The sequence below is a fragment of the Cyrtonyx montezumae genome, unplaced genomic scaffold (genome assembly GCF_038088225.1).
Source record: "Cyrtonyx montezumae isolate F1298 unplaced genomic scaffold, pur_monq_1.0 scaffold_10, whole genome shotgun sequence".
Lineage (NCBI taxonomy): Eukaryota > Metazoa > Chordata > Aves > Galliformes > Odontophoridae > Cyrtonyx > Cyrtonyx montezumae.
The window spans coordinates 39076004-39096755 of record NW_027071826.1 but is presented as its reverse complement, the minus strand read 5'-3'; the positions used below and the strand labels follow the sequence as shown (position 1 = coordinate 39096755).

Below are 20752 nucleotides of genomic sequence, written 5' to 3'. Positions count from 1 at the left end.
TGCAACATAATAGTGTCAAATCAGTCTGGAAAAAATGATCTAAGAGCATCTCTGATTACTGCACAGAAACACAGAAGACTCTGCTATGCCTAGTAAATAAATCCTTTGTTTTAACACTGTTTAGAAGGGCTGAGAATGCTCTTTGACTCTCACATTTGCATCTATTTAGAGTGCTACTTTGAATAAGAAACAGCTCTTCTTGTGATATGTGTTCTACAGCGTGGAATGTTTTCAGCTGATATGAGCCTGATAAAAACAGTAGTGATATGTCCCAGCTGAAATATTAAAATTTTCATAATTCCTAGCTTTTTTTATTTTCTATCCAGTTCAACATTAATATCAAAAATAGAAAGATCAAGCTCTCTTTGTTTACAGTTTAAGCTGTGCCTGTGTCATATGTAGTGCCTTTGCAAATCTGCAGAGTAGCTTTTTTTCTTTGAAAATATTTTACTTATACATCTTACTAAGTTCCTGAAAAGGTTGCTCTTCAGCTTAAGCTTCTTTCCTTTTACTGTAGTTGGTATGCAACAACTGTAGTAGCGGTTGTCTACACTTAGAGGTTTTTCCTTTGTGTTTTACACTGAAAAAAAAAAAAAAAAGTCACATTCTTGGAAAAATACAGAGGAGAATAGAGATGATGAAGAAGGCAATTTAATGCTTTTATGCTTTTCTGTAGTTTGTACTGAAAGGAAGGGAATTTGATCTGTTTTCCAATTTTTTTTTCTTTTTTTTCACTGCAGGTGGACTATTACTTGGAAAAAGACATAGGTGGAGAGCCATGTAGTGGTAGGTTTTCTCCCTCTTCATATTCACAATCATATTTTGTCTTTGGATTCAAGCATATGGATATTACTTTTTATTCTTTTAGTGACTTTGAAAAAGTCTGGCAAAACTGTTTATCTCTTTAAAATTATATTTTTTGTGTTCTTCTGCTAGAAATTTTCCCCAGTTGCCCAAATTCCCCACATTAATGTATTTATGTCCTCACTCTAAAATGAGATAATAAGTTACCTGGGAGGCAGTAATTTTTTCAAGGTTTTTCAACTTTCTGATGGCAGCTTTCCTACATTTTCTGTTCCTCTATTTTGCATAGAAATTATTTTAATTACAAAGTGTAACCCACAAAGTAAATTGTGTGCTAAGAGAGAATTCTATGAAGTGGGAATATTTAATGAAAATGTTTTCCCTACTCATTACATTGATTTCATCCTGGGCTTAAAATGAATGAGAATTATTTTTAATGCATGGTGAACTTTAAGCATTCAACTATGAGCATTTTGAATTGTTTTGAACTGCTCCATTATGACTGTAGAAAATTTAACTCTCTTGAAAAATAGACAAATAGAAATATTGTGTTTGCAGTTATTTGTCTATTATAGGCACTTGTGTGGTGCATATTTCTACCAAAATGGAACACCTTCTGGTGATTTTCCTCATCTGTGCTTGTCATCTTGCCATACAGATTGTTTTGCATGAAGTCACTGGAAGAAGCTGTGTAAGAGCAGACTTTGCTCCTTAGTTGTTACTGTTTCGTCTGTCTAATCCATTAACTGTTTGATTAGTGTTTTCTTTTTGTATATGCAGAATCCTTATGAAGTCAGAGGGCTTATGGACTTTGAGTTGATGAATATTTAGCGCTTGGTTGTAACTCACAAGAATACAATACAGTAATACAATAAGCCAGCCTACATCAGGTTTAAACTAGGCTTAGCTGAAAGGGGAGAGTAAGATTGCTGCCAGGTGTCAGGTACTGAAATGGAAAATTTCTTTTCCGTGTATTGTTCATGTGCCCATTTTTCTGCCTTTTAGGACATGGTTCTCATTGTTCTGTGTTTATCCTAAATTCTCATAAGTTCTCTTAAAACTGAGACTTTGGTGGAAGCCTTGATTTACATTTAGGTGATGAAATAAGGCTTGTCTGTATCTAGTTTAGGGGAAATATCATCCAATATCTCTAGTTCTAAACAGCCACAAACTAGGATGATGAGAAATAAGCCCAACAGTGCAGCCCAAGCAGGGCAGTGATGAAAAAAGAACTGTGATAGAACTTGGTGTCCACTTTCTGGACCATTGCAGACTTTGTCTGTCAATGGGCCTTTCAGTGTGCAAGAGTAAATGTTAATCACATACATTTAGAAATCTCCTAGTATAACATACTGCATTTGAATAAAATGAAAACCTGCAAAAATGATCATCTGCTTGTACTGCCTGAATACCACTTCATGCAAGCTAACTTGGGAAAGTTATTCAGTTATAGCTTTTTACGTTAACTATAAACAATAATAAAAAAATTATACCACTACTACTGTAGATAATCACTGTGCTAACTACTAGTTTGTTTCTTTTTACTTGATATTTGATTTGGATTTTGATATTTGCTGTCCTCAGCTCCTCCCACAGGACACCTCTCACTGCACAAACTGCCTTGGTGCAGAAAGTGGCTGGATCAGCCCCTAAGCAATCAAGAGTGCTGACTAATGACATTAAGCATTTAGATTATATTGTATAAAATTGCAGTACTGCACACTCAGAAGCTAATTATTCTGTCTATGTTCTGTAAGGAAAGTAAACAGCAACCTTATACCTGGGAAATGCACAGCCCAGTTCTTGCCCAAGGCCTCAATGGAGAGTGGTTGTTCAGTAAAAAAAAAAAAAAAAAAAAAAGAAAACAAAGAAGACCCCCATGACTCTTAAGTCATAATGCTGAAAATAGGCCTCAAAGTTTAATAGTTCTCTTACACATTAAAATCCACTTGATAGGCTTTATGAAGAGAGATCAATAATCTTATTTCTATAACATAGCAACAACATGAAATTAAAATATAAAATGGTCTTGCTACTCTTGTTTGCCTTAGTGAATATAAAACATCACTAATAGCCGCCTTAGTAAAGGATTAATTCTGAGGGATTCCAGTTTTTATAAGTAAGTCAAACTGTGAATCAAATTTGAAAGGCATTCTGTTGCTGATCTCTTTAAATGCTGCCACCTATATGTCAGACAAATGAGTTCATACTGGCAGAACAAGCTAGGACACACAGTGAAAAATATACCTTGCTAATATAATTAGAGCAGGCTTTTATCTCTGCTTGATATTGGCAACTGTTCAGCACCTCTGTACTTCGTTTAACTTTAAGGGCAGATAATTTAGCTGAGTTAGCAATTGTACACTAATACAATAAATATTCACACTTAAGGAGAAGTGGCTCAAAGCTGAAGGTGTGAAAAGTATGGTAGAAAATAGGTGTTAAAGCAGCCAAGTGCTTTTTGGAGGATGTTCTATGAGAATCATTTTGTGCTTGCACTCCAGAAGGTGAGCTGTATCCTAGGTTGCATCAAGAGACTCATGGTTGAGGGAGATGATTCTGCCTCTCTGCTCTGCTTTTGTCAATCCCTACCCGGAGTACTGCATCCAGTTCTGGGACCCTCAACACAAGAAGGACATGAGTTGTTGGAGTGGGTCCAGAGGACAGCCACTAGAATGGAGCACCTTGCTTCTGAGGACAAACAGAGCTGTGACTCTTCAGAGACATTATAGTGGCCATCCAGTACCTGAGCAGGGCCTACAGGAAAGCTGGGGAAGGACTTTTTAGAAGGGCATGTAGTGACAGGACAAGGGGAAAAAGTTTTAAACTGGAAGAGGGTAGATTTAGACTAGATATCGGGAAGAAATTCTTCACTGTGAGGGTGGTGAGGCACTGGCACAGGTTGCCCAGAGAGGCTGTGGATGTCCCCTCCCTGGAAGCATTCAAGGCCAGGCTGGATGGGGCTTTGAGCAGCCTGGTCTAGAGGGAAGTGTCCCTGCCTATACCAGGAGGACTGGAACTAGATGATCTTAAAGGCCTCTTCCAACCCAAACCGTTCTGTGATTCTGTAACTCATTCTGATACTTGTTTATTATTTTACTAAGTTCGGTATCTTTTAGGGTGTGAAAACAGCTGCTTCTAATGAGACAAGTAGCCCATAGATTTTAGTCGTATGCAGATTTGGTGTAGCTGTTTTCATTAGACAGCACTGGGCTGCAAGCCTGAAATGAAGGCAGTGCTTTTTCATTGTGAATCTTTGGCTCAGCAAACCAGGATTGGCAAAGGAAAATTGCTGTCCTAAACCATAGCTTTAACCCATAGCGTAGTGACAGCATGCATATGGTGGATGGTTTAATTGCTTTTTCTTGTTGAATTTAATCTGTAAGTAGCTTAAGGCAACAATAGAAATGATGAGACTTTCTCCAGGGACAGATGGAGAGTGCCTAGTACCTGTGTTTTGGCAACAAAACTCCTTTCCAGGATGGGTGACAAATCATCTGCTGTAGGGCTCAAAGGATACTTAGGTAATAATAGTAGGTAATATTTATACAAAGTGCTAAATGTGTGAGAAGCATGTCTAGGGACCGTGAGCATAGCCTTCTTTAAATACAGGAGAATATTAAAAAAGAACTGATTAAATGTATGAATAAGGATACACAGACTGGGCTTAGAGTTGCTGAGATGCAGCATACCTGTTTTCAAGGTCCGCATTTTCTGCTGCTCATTGAAATTAAGGAGAACCTGAATAATTGTAGCTATTTAATTAAACAGTTCTTTATGCAATATTTAGCGATATCTTATTTTCCATAATCTGTGCCTTCCCATTTATATTTTGAACTTATTTTTACATCCAGAAAAAAAAATCATCTTAAGGAACAAGATTCAGAGTTCTGTGGATGTAAAAGTATTGGGCTCCACCCAACCTACAAATCTGTTCCTTTTTATCTCCTCTAGTCTCTGCAACCCATTTAACACTGCCTCAAGATGATTTCACACTAGACAGCTCTTTGGGGCTAACAGCCCAAAGCCTGAGAATCAGTGGAGGCAAAATTTAGCTTTTAAGTTTTTTTTTTTTGTTAGCACTACCTTCCTCCTCAGCTTCCCATCAACAGAATTTTTGCCAAACGTAGTGTCTGAAAGTGGTAAAGCCTGCAGTGGTCTATCTATAGCTGTGCATCAGTTGGCTCAGTAAAGATAGATAACTGCAAACTTCTTCATTCCTGAAGGTTCAGATCAGTTTTTTTGCCAACAGATTATTTTTTTTTCCTATACTTATAATTAATGTCAGTGGTACAAACTGAACTAAAAAACCCCAATGTAGTGGAGTAGAAGAGACTGATTTCTTAGTCTCCAAATATGTTCTGCTACACTATGCTGGACTCGAGCAAAATTGTAGAAGTACACTGCCATATAATCCAGGAAGATGTTTCTTCAGTGTCTTCTCATTTTTGATATCACTACCTTCTCAATTATCTCTATATACAGTGCCATTGGCAATATCCATGGCATTCCTGTTCCTAATTAATCACCTCCATAGAGAACATAATTAGCAGCTTAATTAGGATCATCATCCACCAGTGCTGTAACATCAACCTAAATCGGCTGTGAGGTACTGGCTAGAACTTACAATAGCTTACAGTTCCTTTGGGAGCTCCTATTGAGAAGGAGTACTGTCAAAACTCTTAATTTTTCTCTCTGAAGGAGTTTCTTGATTAAACATTATCAGGGAAAGCGGCATTTACCGATTAGACTTGCATGTGCTGTCATGCAGCCAGGATAGAGAGACAAAGCTCATTTCTGGCATGTCTACTGGCAAACAAAGGTTGATTACCACATTCTTATGGGGTGATTGAAGGAAATTTGAAACACTGTTTGCATTACTAACGAGCCTTCAAAAATTGGAATTGACATTCTGAGTATGACAAGCACTTCTTGCTAAAAGCAAAAATAAATTTCCTTCTGTTGTCCCAATTTTTAAGAGATGTCTTTTTGAGCCATTGCCAGGCAGTTACATAAGTGTTTCCTCTTCATCTTCTCTCCACAGATTGATCTGTTGTGAAGAAAAATCTGCTTTTGGTACTGAAATAATGGGTGGTACATCAGGGGGTGATACAAACCTCTTGGTGTCCAGGCTTTCCTCTCTTCAGGGAGGGTATATATTTGGGGTGCAAGTTTGAAATCATAGCAGAAGTAGCCATTGCCTTTAAATGAGCATTCACATCTTACTTTTGTCCTACAAATAGTTCTGACACCGGTTATGAAAGAATAAAAAAAGTAGTTCCAGAGTATGTGTGAAGCCACTGTACATGTACTTTAATTTTTCATTTTTTTCAGAAAGCTTTCTCATATAACTGATGCAGAATAAGATCAGATACTATGCTGAGGATAAGGACTGAGAGCATATAGATGACTGGAGATAGGCAGAAGCAACCAAGAGAGTAGAGATGAAAATTGAAAACCACTTATTTGTGGATCATGAAGCAAAACACACAAGTCCAGGAATGAGATACCAAAGGGAATAGATTCAGCTTTTTATTGAAGAATATTCTACTTTACAAGTCCAAAGTGGATAGTCTTGCTTGGCTTTGAAAAAATATAGAGTTGCCAGAAGAAAAAAAAATAAATGAAGAATTTCATTGCATAACTTCCAAGAATGCCTAGCTAGGAAATCATTATTTTCAAACGCAAGTGTACAGGAAGGTAAGAGGTCTGTAACCACCTTGCTCTGGTGAAAGTGTGCAGGTGGAGATAAATAGCCATCTCTTCCTTTTCACTCTGGATCTATCTGCCCTCTTGTTGGTTCCGTTAACTAGCATTTAGCAACACTTTGAAAGTTTATTCTGAGATTTCAAGAGAAAAAATAAGCTACAAAAATCTGGTATAAAGCTGTAAAGAAATTTGTGCATCAGGCAGAAAAAATAGTAGGTTGATTTACATAATCCTTCAACTAAATTTCAAGACATATGGTTCCCTTAAGTTTCTTCATATGAATGCATTACGGAGACAAGATGGATGTATCTGCGCTGTAGCAGAGCTGAGATTGATTCATGTTAAAAGATATTTCTAAACCTAAGGCATATCATTCTGAGCTGTCACAGAAAACAAACCTACTACTCCCCATATTCCTTAAGTGTGTAAAGAAGAAGTGATTCAGAAAGTCTGTATATTTATGAACTATGGTCCAAATCCTGCCAACTTAGAAAGGTTACATGTTTCAGATATGTGTAACTCCTCTGAAGTGCCTCTCAGTGGAAAGTTCAGGGAAGGGCAAACATAAAATATCTTTGAATAAGAGTCATCTGGCATTGTAATGGGAAAAATTATTGCTTCTATCAGGTATTGTTTACTTAACACTTCAGGAGATTAGTACTCAGGCAGATATTTGTAAAGATTCCTTATGCTCAGTGCATAGATGGCGAAACTCTAGGTAAAGAGAGTTGAAATAGACTGCCCAACTAATCAGCAGCAAGACTAGAATTCAGTCTGATATTTCATAAGTCTGCTCAGGACTTTCTGTCCTCCTTAAGAAAGAGATAAATCTAATCCCAAGTTTTCTCAGAGTTTGGGCGTGTCTAGCTGCAGAATTTCAATGCAACGTCCTCGAGAAAGAAGAGTTAACCATCTGTTTAATCAAGTTTGATTTTTCCTTAGTATAGTATATTTTATCTAGATTCTAGCTCGGGAGTGTATGCATCTGTTCTTAAGATAACTGCCTGATATTATGCAGCAATCAGTATACTACGCTTACGACTAAAAATCGTCTGTCTGCATTATGGGATTTTGCACATGATTTTGCTAACTTAGGTACTGAATAGAAGGCTAACGTCCATTATTTTTTATTCAGCAGGGTCATTTGTTCTTCCAGGAGAGGTGGAAGAGATAGTGACTTGCCACACACCTGCTTTCGAAAAGCCTGTTCAGCAGAAGTTCAGAACCTCCTCAGTTCAACAGCCATTGAACAACAAAGCACAAGAGGTATGAGGTCATATTTTTTTTCCAGCCTATCAGCTTCCAATGTTATTTCCACGAGGACAGAGAGTTTGTGAGGAGTGTTAAAAATCATATTAATATTTGAATTAAAAACAAATTCTTAAATACATTAAGAATTGGGACAAATGATTGAATGCAAAGCTGTTGTTTTATTATTATACTGCATTTTCAAAATGTGATCTTCAAGCTCCAAACTATACATGTTTTTTTGATACTTAATTGTATCTAAATGTAATTGGTACTTAATTTTAAATATATATATATATATATATATATTCAGATAAAATCTTGCACTTTTTGACAAAGAGTGATGTGCCATTAAATATTCCAGTGGTCATATGGTCTTAAAATAACATTCAATTCTCTCTGAACCGAATATAGGAACCATTTTTGGCAACAAAGAGGTAGTGAATGATCACTTTAATGGGATGTTGAAAATAAAAAAAGGTTTTAGAATATATTGTGATCAGAATTGGGTTTTGTTCTTTTAGAAATAAGTGGTAGTACAGTGCTGCTGACGATTTATATCATGTACGATGGGTGGACAGCTTTGCTTTATGAAATATCAGTCTTTTAATCAGACACAATCAATATGTGCTTTAATTTAGAATTGCCATTTTTTTCTGCAGAATTTCAGACCTTTTCAAACTAGAACAGAAGGCGTGGATTGCTCACAGGTTTATTCTAAGTCATTTAGCTTCCTATCCAAACAGCCATTGTGAGCATTAGCTTTTGGGAATGTTTCTATTGGAAAATTCTTTTCACAATTCTTTTCCCTTGCCTTATCATGGTAATAGAAGCTGAAGTTAGCTTCTGGCTAAAAAGGGGTAGTTTTGATATCATATGTTTATTGATATCCCAGGAGGCTTAAACCATAAACCATAAATGATATGTGACCAGTGAAGGATTGATGCTATAACAGTGCCTCCTTTCATGAGTTGAATTGTGTTTGGTTCTTTGCAATAAACACTTCACTGTAAAGAACAAGTCTGCTTTGGGAGAAAGTAAATGTTCTAAAATGACCTTTCCAGCTCTAGTGCATTCCATTCTGTGAATAAAAATATTTGCACTTTTCCCTAAGGACTGACGTAATTCAAAGTTTTTGCCTTAAGAAATATCCATTGGCACACAGAAGTCCCCTACTATGAGGTTTTATTGTTTGCCCATTTGATAACTTCTGTACCAAACCAAATGATTGCATGCAACTCTTTAATATAATTCATGAAAAAGTAACTGCAGATTCCACTGCATGCAAAATTAACTTCATTATCAGCAAAAGGTGAATTTTGAAAGGGAAATTGAGTATTATTAGATTAATACATTTTTTCACAAGTATTTGATTGGTGCCAGATAACACAATACTCAAAATGAAGTTAGTCTTTTCCCTAAATCATGTGTATCCTAGTGCCATCACTTAGGCATTAGATATGTGGCCTGGTTTTTAGAACTGTCAAGACTGAACAAGTCTATTTTAAAATCCCTCAGTGCTTCAAATTGTCATTGCTGTGAAAATTAAGTCTTGCGTTGCTTATGGCAGGACTGCTTAAGAAAGAGGAGAAGATTTACTCTGGCAATATTTTGAAATGGCTGTTCTCTGTCCAACAAAACAACTCTGCTAGGGTAAAGCTACAGAATGTGGCTACCTATTTTGTTTTCACAGGATATCATGGAAAGCCATTCCCTATGAAAAATAAACAATCTTATTTCAAAGTAGGAGGAGAATGTCTTTGCTGTGGACCTATTTGTGAGGGACTTCAGTGGAATTTATTGGTAAATTTTAGTGTACAAAAAGAAGTTCTCTTACAAGCCAGCGTACAACTTGCCTAATTATTAAAGAATCAAAGAATCACAGAATTGTATAGGGGTTGGAAGGGACCTCTAGAGATCATCTAGTGCAGTCTCCTGCAAAGCAGCTCCCTAGCCCAGGTTGCACTGGTAGCTGTCCAGGCGAGCCTTGAATGTCTCCAGAGAAGGAGACTCCACCACCTCTCTGTGCAGCTGTGCCAGTGGTCTGTCACTGCACTGTGAAGAAGTTCCCACTCATGTTGGTATGGAACTTCCTATCCTTCAGTTTGTGGCCATTTCCCCTTGTCCTGTCACAACACACTGAATAGCTTATGAATGACATAAGAAATTATTTGTATTGGCCAGCAATTTTGCTTCCTCTTTGCTGGTTTTAGAAATGTATTATATATTCAATATATATTTCATATATACACATTTCTAAACTTTAATATATACAGCACAGCATACATAACCTCCCACAGACCAATCCAAATGGAAACAGCGGATACAGCATTCACTCCATGATTAACTAATTATCATAGAACATTTACTTCCTCTACCCAGATATTTATTCTCTTCTTTATCTCTACTTAGTATATCTTTTTCATATTTTTAAATTAACTCTATGTATTAACATATAGGTTTTTATTTGTTCTTATTTTCCCTTTGCATATATTTGACTTCAGTTGAACGCATATTTTTCATGCTCTCACTGTTCACAAGCATTGAAAATGGGATCCATCTCACCTAGCTTAAGCTCTGCATTTAGCCTAATTTAGTGCTGTCATCAGGAGGAAGAGATGAGCATCTCCAGAAAGTGATTTATCCCACTTGCTGTCAGCATTTGTCCTAAGATGTAATATATCTGCTTTATATCAGAGGCTGGCTGTCAGGCTGGGTTCTTTGTTGGTTGGCTACTTTACTCTAGAAACTTAACTTTCATATGGCTGAGATTAGGAAAGATGAATTCTACCCTGCTATTCTACATTGTTAGCATTTAGTTTGAGAATTCAAAGAAGCATTCTGAGCATTCAAAAAAGTATTTACTGTGCCTCTTTTTATCATTTTGTCTGAAACCTGAAGTGCACGTCTCATTGACTTCCTTTGATTTGAGATTTTACTGATAGGCTTCAAGATTGAGAAAGAACTTAAGACAGAATTGACTAAGTGAAAGAAGATGGAAGAGTTGTATCTTTTTAGAGACCAGGAAAGACAGAGAGATGTAGAGTGAGTAGTCCAGGGTGACGAAGCAGCAGTGGGAAATGGACTGTGATGTATTGTCCAGTGGCCTAGCTCAAGACTTTTTTTTTTCTATGAGATAATGGCATATATACCTTTTACCCCATTTTTTCTCATTGTTATTGGCTTAGTAAGTTTTCCTTTGAGCTTACAATGAGAACATTACTGAGTGTATGTGCATCCTTTACATAATTTGAGCAAGTGGATTTTAAGAATGTTGTAGTTACACAGAAATACAGGTTCTGGAAGGACGGGGACAAACTGTTCAGTTAACTGTAACCGCACACAGATTAATAACAAAGACTGAGTTGCCAATTATTAATGGACTTTTGAAAGTCTAAACTTTAAGGTATTTTATTTACAAAATTACTTTGTAAAGCAACCTCCAGCAAAATACTTTAGTTATTAATATGAACATTAATTTGGACCTGCGGGAACTGTAAATGAAAATTATTTTCTTCAGAGAGTAAATCACAGGAGCAATCTTAAGCAAACTGGCAGCTTTCTAATAGAGCAGAATTCTATTCCCAGAGAGCTCTCAAAAAGATTTCAATTAGATGTTAAATTAGAGACCTGAAATTCATATATTTCTCTCAGCTCCTTAGGCAAAAATAACATGATAATAACTTGACCAGCTCAGAGGATTCTGTGTTCTGTTGTAAAATGTCTTCCTTTGAAAGAGATCAAAATTGCAGCTTGCAGTATAAAAATTTTATATTACTTATCTGTGTAGAAGGTTGAAGTGAATAGCTTCATGGGAGAAGATGAAAAAAAGAATCCTTACTACTCTGAGTACTTGTTTGAGAGGTGAAGCACACTAATAAATAGGTAATGTTAATAAACTTTTTAATGTGCAAAGAATGTGTAACAGAAAAGTTGGTAACAGTGAAATCAGGTGTGTTTTACTTTGGTATCCATCTCCATATAGCATTTTGGGTTTGAGTTTTTATAAACAAGTTTTTCCGGTATTTATCTGCATTTGCATGAAAAATTATTGGATTGATACAGAGTTCAACACAAGGGCACAGGAAATGATTGAATGGTTTCTGTAATTCTGTTAGCAGAGGAAGGATAGATTTGTTCTTGTAGAATCCCTGTGAGGGTGTACTGTAACTTAAACTATTCTAAGCTTAATTACCTCTAGACATGGTAAAACATTATTACAACCAAACTAACAGAAAAATTATTTGCTCATTACATCATATTTTAGAAGTGTTTTGTGTTTCCCCAAAGGAAAGATGAGTACTAATGAAATGCAATTGCTGTTACCGGTCATTACCCAGCTACTGGTACCTTTAACAATACGGAATTTTAGGAAGGTTTGCCTGTGGAAAAAAAGAAACTGGACATAAACGTGGTGAGAAGGTCAAGGAGTTGACCTTAGCACTAACAGGAAAGAGTACTTGTTTGCAGGCTTTATCTTATATAAACATTTATTTCAAGTTCTCTTTATAAAAGTTAATGATGGTTTACCTGATTTAGTCTGTGGATATAAGCGAGAAAATGTCTGCATGCAAAATGAATACCTTTCTGTAAACAAACTCTATTTACAAAATTTACTTTTCTTATTTATAAATGCTTTTTCTTATTTGTAAATGTCTGCGGGTCTGCTTCTATGATGATTTATGCGCTCCTACAACTTTGAAGCCAATGTAAGCCAGGTCCATAGAACTTTAAGCAATATTGATTATTAATACAATTATAGAAAACTAGAAAAATATTTCTTGGTCAGTCAGACAATATTAGAATTTACTTAATAAAGCATCCTTTACAAGGATATTCACTGCTATGTCTGTTGGGTGCCCTTCCACTGGAGTGGAAGCCTAGTACTAGTTCTATGATTTATTAAATGGTATTAACCATGTCACTGCAGCTTCTTACAGAATGTTAACAGAAATTGCATGTGATACTGTGTCTTCTAAATTGAGCGGTGACCATAAGATGCTGAATGTTCTTCCTTGCATTCAGCAAAACAAGTAAGGCTATTCTTAACTTCCAATACATGAGCTGCTCTGAAAGTAATGCCTCCTACTTTATTATGTTGGCCCAAGAAGTCAGAAGTGATTGTTGGTGGCATGGCAGTGGAGATTGAACCTTCCCACCAGTATTCCATTACATGTTGCTGTGTGGCAGTTGGCAGCAGAGGGTCATAAAAAGTTGTCTGACATGGAAATGCATGTAAATACGAAGCGAAGGTGTGTCAACTAGTATCTCCATGCAGGAAAAATGGCACTCACTGACATTCACTGATGCTTTCTGAACACTTACAGAGACCAAACCAGTGGACATGAGCACAGTGAGGCAGAGGATGGTGTTTCAGCACTGGTGGCACTGACAGTGTGTCACCTCTGCTGGTGCAGATTTTGAGTGCAGCATGCAGGCTGTTGTTTAGTACTGGCGAACATGCACAGCAAATGGTGGTGACTATGTTGAAACATACTGTTTTGTAGCTGAGAATTGCTCTATCAAGTAGTGTTGTTGTGCTTTTTTATCTGTTGTCATTTCCAAGGTTATAAATAGGAAACATTCCTTATTACTATGTACTTAAGTAGTTACTGGCTTCAGGGGGGATTCATCAAGTGTTTAAAAATAAGCATTTAAATGTTTTGCTGATTTATTACAGAAGTACATACGACTTTGAAACACAGAGCCCCTGAGGAGATAAGTTATCTGTCACAGTTGAAATTTCTAGATATTTTATATTAATTTTTAAAAGAATAGGGAATATTCCTGTACAGTTTGGGCAGTGATGATGTGTCTCCTCTGTACTTCTGGAATTCATTTTATTGTAACTGCTTACTATAAGCCTTTTCTGCTGTGGCTCCCTGCAGTTCCTTTTCAGCATGTAGCCTGCTGTAGTTATTTGTTTTCATTATTTTTATAGGCAGAGAGCTTATTTTAAGGTATTTCAATGAGAAGCAATACAGAAATGTTGAACAATATGTCAACAGAGAAGATATTGGCAAGTGCAGTAAGGCTCTATGTTCATCACATAAGAAATCCAAACCAACCAATTGCCTATGTCTGATATGGTGAAAATTATTAGAGTGCGAACATTGATTGCATCATTTTGCATATTCCAGGCCTTTTCTTTGCTGAAACTGTGTTCTGGGCATCATTTTTCTATTAGTATCAGATGAATGTACAATGAAATGTTATGTGATACTAGCCTAAATTTTTAGGATATGGAATCTGTCTTTGAAATTTAACATGGCTGTACATACATACCCATGTCCCCACAGCCCTGTCTCCACAACTGGCAGAATTCTAACAGATGTGTGCAAAGAAGGTTTTCAGATTCCTTGCCTCAAGCAAAATGAGCTAATGATATTCATTGAGATACAGAACAATACAAATGGGGCACATTAAATGGCTTAAATTAGGTCAAATTGAATAATTGAATTTATTCTTTTACTTAAAAATAGCTTAATCAGCTGAGAGTGCTGGAGTCAGAAAAATAGTTTAATTAAATATTAATTAGAAGTTTATATTTTGAGCTTCCTTATCATTACTTGCAATGATATTATTTATGTATCTGTTTTTGTTCATTACAGCTACTGGGAGATGATGTTCAACCATTCTTACTTGATGAGGAATTTGATTACGACGACGTGGCACTGACCCCTAAGTTCTCTGAAGCTGAGCTGATGACTATGAAAGAATTGTCTGAAGAGAAGAAAAGGGGACAGATGTTAAGTCCAGCAGGAGCTGAAGTCTGAAGCAGATGTACTCTGAATGGCGTTCTGTGCAGTGCTGGTGAAATAGCATTTCAGAGAATAAATCGAACTTCTTGTACCCTTACTAATTGCTTTTTATCTGCATGGACAGTAAATGACATCCTCAGGATTTTCTTTGTTTCCTCAAGGTGCCTTGGAGCCTGAGGTTCTCTATGCCTCCTAGTCTTAGTCTGGACGAAAACATGGAATAGGAAGGTAGTGCCTGCTCAAAGCCACTTGTATAGTAGCCATTCAGCATGTGAGGAATGTTTACTGTATTTTCATATTTTGTGCATTCATTTGCTTAGGCATTCATGTTGGCTAAGGAAGTCTCTATAAGTCCCTAAACCCAAAGGGAGTTTTGTATAGATCAGTGGCCTTTCATGTTCTTAGCTCATCTTCTTTGTTGTTTTTGAGGTGTTAGGAAGCAACTGGAAGATGTCTCAAGTGACAGCCATGAATTCCCATTCGTTAAAAAAAGACGAAGAAAGTAAAATCCCTGACTGGAGTAAAGCCCATATAGTCTCTAGGCATGCTGGAATAATTGCTCCATGAGTCCAAAACAAGCTGGTGTGATTCAGAGTAGCAGGCATGGCTACTCTGGCTTGTATTTGGTACTGACTAGCCTAAAGCTAGTCCTAAAGCTGTCTCTGCTTATTTATTTCTGTAATGGAGAGCTTAAAGAACAGAACTTTTTGCAGCTGACATGTTGGTCTATGGACTCCTCTGTCATTATAAGATTTAAAGAGGTGTAGTTACACCAGTGAATAAATTTGGGAGCATTTTTTCTCTCTTCTGAGTTGCTTTAGTTCTGCAGACATAAATATGCCAGTTTATTGTAAACTCTTTTGAAAGGGTTGATCAAAATTGCTGTTGTGTAACTACCGACAATTAAACTTGTAGTGCTACAGAAACCCAACCAGACAGAAAGAAACATAGTGATCTAATCCATTAAAGAAATTGGCATTGAGAGGCTGTCAGATTTAACTTTTTTTTTTTTTGAGATGATTCTAGATACCGGCTTATGGCTTATACTTAACATCACTGAAATTCAGCAAGCTCTGGAGTCTGATAGAATACAAGACTGTTTTGCTCCTTTGTCAGAAATTTATAAGAACAAAGAATGGGATGAGCGAGAAAGAAGTTCTGAAAGAGCTATGCTCCTGAGCAAATCATTGCTTTGCCATGAGCAAATCCAGGAAGAGGAAACGGAAAACTGCTTTACCAAGATAGCAAGGTCAGCTTTTAAAGGTATCAATAGAAAAACAGGGAATACAACTTCCTTAACATAGGTATTTAATACAAATATACAGTAAAGAACCTTTAGTTTAAGAGAGCTCTGTACAGTTTGTTATTTTGAAAATGAAGAATCAACCATAAAGATGGGCTTGTGAAGTGACTGATGATTAATTTGTCACTTTCTTTATATATATACTTTTAGAAAGGTATGAAGTACCAAAACTGTAAATAAGTTGTGTTGGAGTCCTATCGTCAGTATAGTCAATTGTAACTTATCCAGAGGTTCATAATTAATCTTCAGGCCAAGTCAGCTCTGGAAACTAAGTGCATTTCCTCTTCATTTCATTAACAATCTTTTTCTGTACATGAGGGATACATTCAGCCAGTCAGTTCCTCCGCTCACTGGCAGATGATTCTCTTACCAAATGTTCTAAGTACCTATTAAGCTCCATAAGTGTCATTCAGTATAGTCATTATATGGTTCCATTAGATATAAAGAAACACTTTGCTGCAGAATACCCAACAAAATGGGAACTCTTTGGTAACATTCATCCTAAGCAGAGAAATGAGAATAATTTACTTACATTTACATTACTCTGTGCTCTTTTTGCTCTTTGTTAACAGAGACAGATATGATAAACTCCATCACAGTGGAGGTTAGCCAGTGTAGGCTACCTTTTCTGAGTGTGACATGTTGGCTTTTATTGGACATACTGGAGGCTGTTTTTTGCTTGTACCCTTTAACTGAGTATCCTTCACAGAGAAGATCTATTTTCCTTTTCTCCACTACCAAGTCATCATTTTTAAGAATGTACTTTATTTGCATGTTAAATTTTATACATATACATGGAGTTTCGTATCTGTATTTCTCAAGTGTTTTAAGTCTGAATAATATGTATTTTTCCTCTTAAATGTTTTAGGTTTTCAGCAGGGGTTGATGAGGTACATCCTCCTTTCTTGTTTATGATTTTTCTAAACACTTTTCCAGTTTTCCAAAAGCATTAAGGCTAAAACTCAGACATAGAAAAGATAAGTGCGTGCTTTGTAATGGCTGTAGTTGGGAATGGGACTAGCTTTCTAACTCACTGATATATTTTGAAATGCAAAATTTCTGATTGGGTGAACTCACAGCAAATAAAGGCTGTGTGATGGAACTTTCTAATCCCTCTTTACTCATGACTTCAGTGATATCTAAGGTACAGTAGAAATATGTGCCTATCTCAGTCGGTGACCTGATCAGATATGGACTTTTTGCTTACTGAGGCAATAACAGAAGGAAAGCAACTGTTTCCTTCTTCAGTCTTGATAGATCCTGAGTCATGAGGAAAAACTCTGAGTTTGATGAGAAGTTAAAACTACTTTCATTGGGTCAGAAATCTGTAGGATTGTTTCCTTGGATGGTTATGGACCAAGCTTAGATATTAATGCTCTGCGTTGCTTCTTGTGGGTGTAAAAGGAAAAGTAATTATTTGATGAGATAATGGCTTTGAAAGCATAAGATAAAAATTGAGGAAGTGAAAAGAGAGGCAGACAGATGTATTTGATTCAGACATCATTATGGTTCTAAATATATTTCTGTTAATGCACAAAGGTATCATTATATACACTTGTATACACAGTATGACTGAAAGAAAATAATTCCAGTATGGAGAGTACTCACCAGATAATTCAGAACCTTTTGAAGAAGGAGGCATGGAAACAAATCCCCGCTCTTATGGAAAAGACCCTTTGATCTTCTGGCCTTGATTTTCTGCTGCTGTAAACTGGCAGGGTTCCATTGAGGCCATTTGTGTTCATATAGCAGGCAGGATCCTGGTATTTACAGCTTTCTGTGCTGAAAGAATACAAAGCCAAATCAATTGCTGATTTAACTCTACTGAATGTAAGGCAGTATATATGGCCCATTATCTTTATGAGAAAATATTCAAATGCAGACAATGCAAACTGAATGGAAAAAAACGTATCTTTAATTGTTCAGTTATTAATTTTACACAAGTCATTTTGGCATTTATCTAGTGGTGTGTGCTTAGAACATTGCTTTTGCTTTGATAAAAATATCAGATACATTTTCAAGTCATGTTCAAATAGTGAAACTTCATTATATACATAACTACTAAGCATTCCCACTTTTATTGAATTTTTTCCTCTGCATTTGGTGAAGAAATTCCCTCTGCATTAGGTGAGGGTTTGAAACGGACTTTGCTTTATCTCAGACTTGTTTTAAAATGGTCTGCCATCCTTTGTGAAAACATGTACTTTGTTATAAAGTAGGATTCTCTCTGTAGCAGAACACTAACTTCAGATTCCTAATTATTCAGCAACTTCATGCACGTCATGATGTAGTTCAGTAGCCACACAGTATCAAAGGGACACTTGGATAGCAGGCTGATTTGTTTCCTGTTCTTCCCTACCCTTAGTTTTACTCAGGAGAGTGTTACCTTGGGAAATAGGAAGGCAGTGACTGGGAATGGCTGAGGCAGGGGTTTGTTAGCCCTGTTTGCCTGCTGCGGCTGTGCTGAGAAAGCGTCTCACAGCCCTCTTCCGCAGGCTGCAGCTCAGCTGGGGCTCACTCCAGCCACCCAGTATAAAGTGAGGAAGCCCACATCTCACTGGCCTCCAGCTCCCTGCACCGCAGAGCCAAGTGCTTGCCCTAGCTAAGGGCATTCCCACCACATTGTGCTTTCTTGTGGCAAGGTATCAGTTGGTGCAGGTGGGTTTGAGGTGCTGCACGCGTCCTGGACCGTGCTGGGTGGGACAGGCCCTTCCCACGCTCCTCCTGGGCACTCCCAGGTGCTATGTTTGCCTATCCCCTGGGAAAACAGAGCCGACAGTTTTCTCTTGATTGAAATGGTACTGATTAAGTACATCTCAAAAGACTGAGGATTAAGGGCTCCTCAAAAGGTGATGAGAACACTGAGTTTGTGACTGCTGTCTGTTGGAAGCGATGCCTTGCTTTTTGCTGGCAAGTTACTGTGAGCCAGTGTTACAGGTGTACAAGCTGTGAAAAGCCACAGAGTTAGAACGGAGATCATTTTACCGCTTGTTTATGAGAAGTTTGCAAGAAGAAAAGCAAGTATTAGAAAGTGCTGTCATTTGTATAGGCAGGCTAGTTTATTTGCAATTGCAGTGCCCTACAGTTAAAATGGAAATCAATTTTAATGCCGTATGAAAATGCAGAAATATTTGTCTCATTTATAGCACTTCCAAAGAGGACAGATAATAAAATTCCCCTGATTAACAATCTATAATTTTATGTGCTCTGTGGTGTCTAGTTCAGAACATCTATCCACATAAACATGCTTCAAAATAATAAGCAAAGATAGATCTGAACAAACTCCCTAAATCTGACTTCACTCTGCATTTCAGGCTGTAGTAACTCTCTCTGTATATTCAAAGCCCTCTCTGATCTGATTATCCCCAAGCTTTGAGCAAGTAGATGCTTTACTTTAAAAATCTCTTACCAAACATTCCTCAGGCAACCATTTAGCATCTGTTTGGACTACAAACAAAAACCCCAAAGCAATTGGGGACCTGCCTGTATGAGAAGAACTTGCAGAACACAATTCAAATTACTGCATTGTACAGGGAGATAATAGTATTCTAAAGGGTAGAACTGGAAAAAGATATTTTTCAGGAGAGTGAACGACACTAAAATATTTTGTTGGCTCGAAAATTCTTGAGAGCCTTTCAATGCACAATTGAAAAATGAGTGTAGTCATTCAGTAATTCATGTGGATTTACAACAGTTATCTCTCAAGCAATTAAAATGAGATTAAAAAATGTGTGGGATTCTTCAGTGTATTTTGTGGCAGTTCTAACACCATAAATTAAGGCTTTAGCCTCATTATGTCATGTGTTACAACAGAATTTGTTCTTTTGTGGCTGCTGTGGTTGAGTACTTGGGCAGCACTGTTTCTGGAGTGCAGGTGTGTACTTGCAGCAAGTAAACTGCACATTCAGTAAGCTTTCTTGAATCCATCTGCTTTTCTGCGCATTTGTATAAAGCCTTGTGATATGCAATATAATATGCATAATTCTTAGAAAAAGACCTCATTTATTATGTTGCTAATGCTCCTCAGAATAACTTAGCTTGAGGACAAATTTTGCCAATTACTTGGAAGTGTTAACTCTGCCAGTTAGATTTGCTGAATTTTGTATATTTGTTCTTGGAGGGAGAAATCTTGAAATACTTTGAAATACACTACTCTCTTCCTTATTTTTTGTTCTGTCTTCCATGAGATTTACAGCTGGCTTTCCTTCACTTGACAAGACACTACATTAATCCAATGAGCTACTTTCCTGTTGGAGGAAAATTCACTGTAAAAAAGATGGAAGGCTGGTGCCTGGGCCAGAAAACATCAGAGCACGGTTAGCGTTTCATGCAGCAGCTTAGCATTTGCAAAGCTTTCAAAAACAGTCAGTAAAATACAAATAATGGTCAGCTGGCTTACTGAATGAAAATTTAATTCCAAATTGCCTTTGTTAAAGTCAGCTGCCTGCAAGTCAGTTCCTCTGCCCACCAAGGATTCTGCTAACTAACATATTTCAAAATCCAGACTGTCAAAAATATTGACAGCTAACACTAGCTGGGTAGCATTTCCTGCAGCAAAACTGTGATCTGTTTAAGGCTCTTTGTTTTAGGTTGTGAAACACTTCTTGAATTCTGCAGATTTATTTGCCATGCACGAACATTAATAATATAAACTGTAAAAAAACACATAATGGTCCAGTAGATATCTTCCTGCTGAGAGCTGAAGAAGAGAGCTGATGGGAAGAGAGGTTGGCTGAACAGCTAAATATTGCCTGTGAATGTGACATTTCATGTCTTGCTTTTCATTCTTTTGCGATATTAGTATGAGAATCCTGGTTATCAAAAGAGTTGGCTGAATAACACTCTTTCTCAGTCCCCAAAACCCAGATTTATGAATATATTGGTGAATCAGCCATCCAAATTCAGATGGCTTTTATTCCAAGGGTAA

General features: G+C 37.0%; 2 protein-coding genes across 2 annotated transcripts in view; both read left to right on the top strand.

Moving 5' to 3' along the window:
• LDLRAD3 (low density lipoprotein receptor class A domain containing 3) overlaps positions 1–3795 on the top strand; it is a 282869-nt gene extending 279074 nt beyond the window's left edge. Inside the window, exon 7 of the transcript XR_010623356.1 lies at positions 3685–3795. The gene's annotated coding sequence lies outside the window, so the exon portion shown is untranslated. The remainder of the gene's footprint in view (positions 1–3684) is intronic.
• Positions 1–15685, top strand: part of IFTAP (intraflagellar transport associated protein) — a 40639-nt gene extending 24954 nt beyond the window's left edge. The window contains exons 4-6 of the mRNA XM_065754998.1: positions 741–786; positions 7649–7779; positions 14373–15685. Of these exons, the coding sequence (XP_065611070.1) occupies positions 741–786; positions 7649–7779; positions 14373–14537 (342 nt within the window). The 3' untranslated portion in view covers positions 14538–15685. The remainder of the gene's footprint in view (positions 1–740; positions 787–7648; positions 7780–14372) is intronic.
• The last annotated feature ends 5067 nt before the right edge of the window (positions 15686–20752 follow it).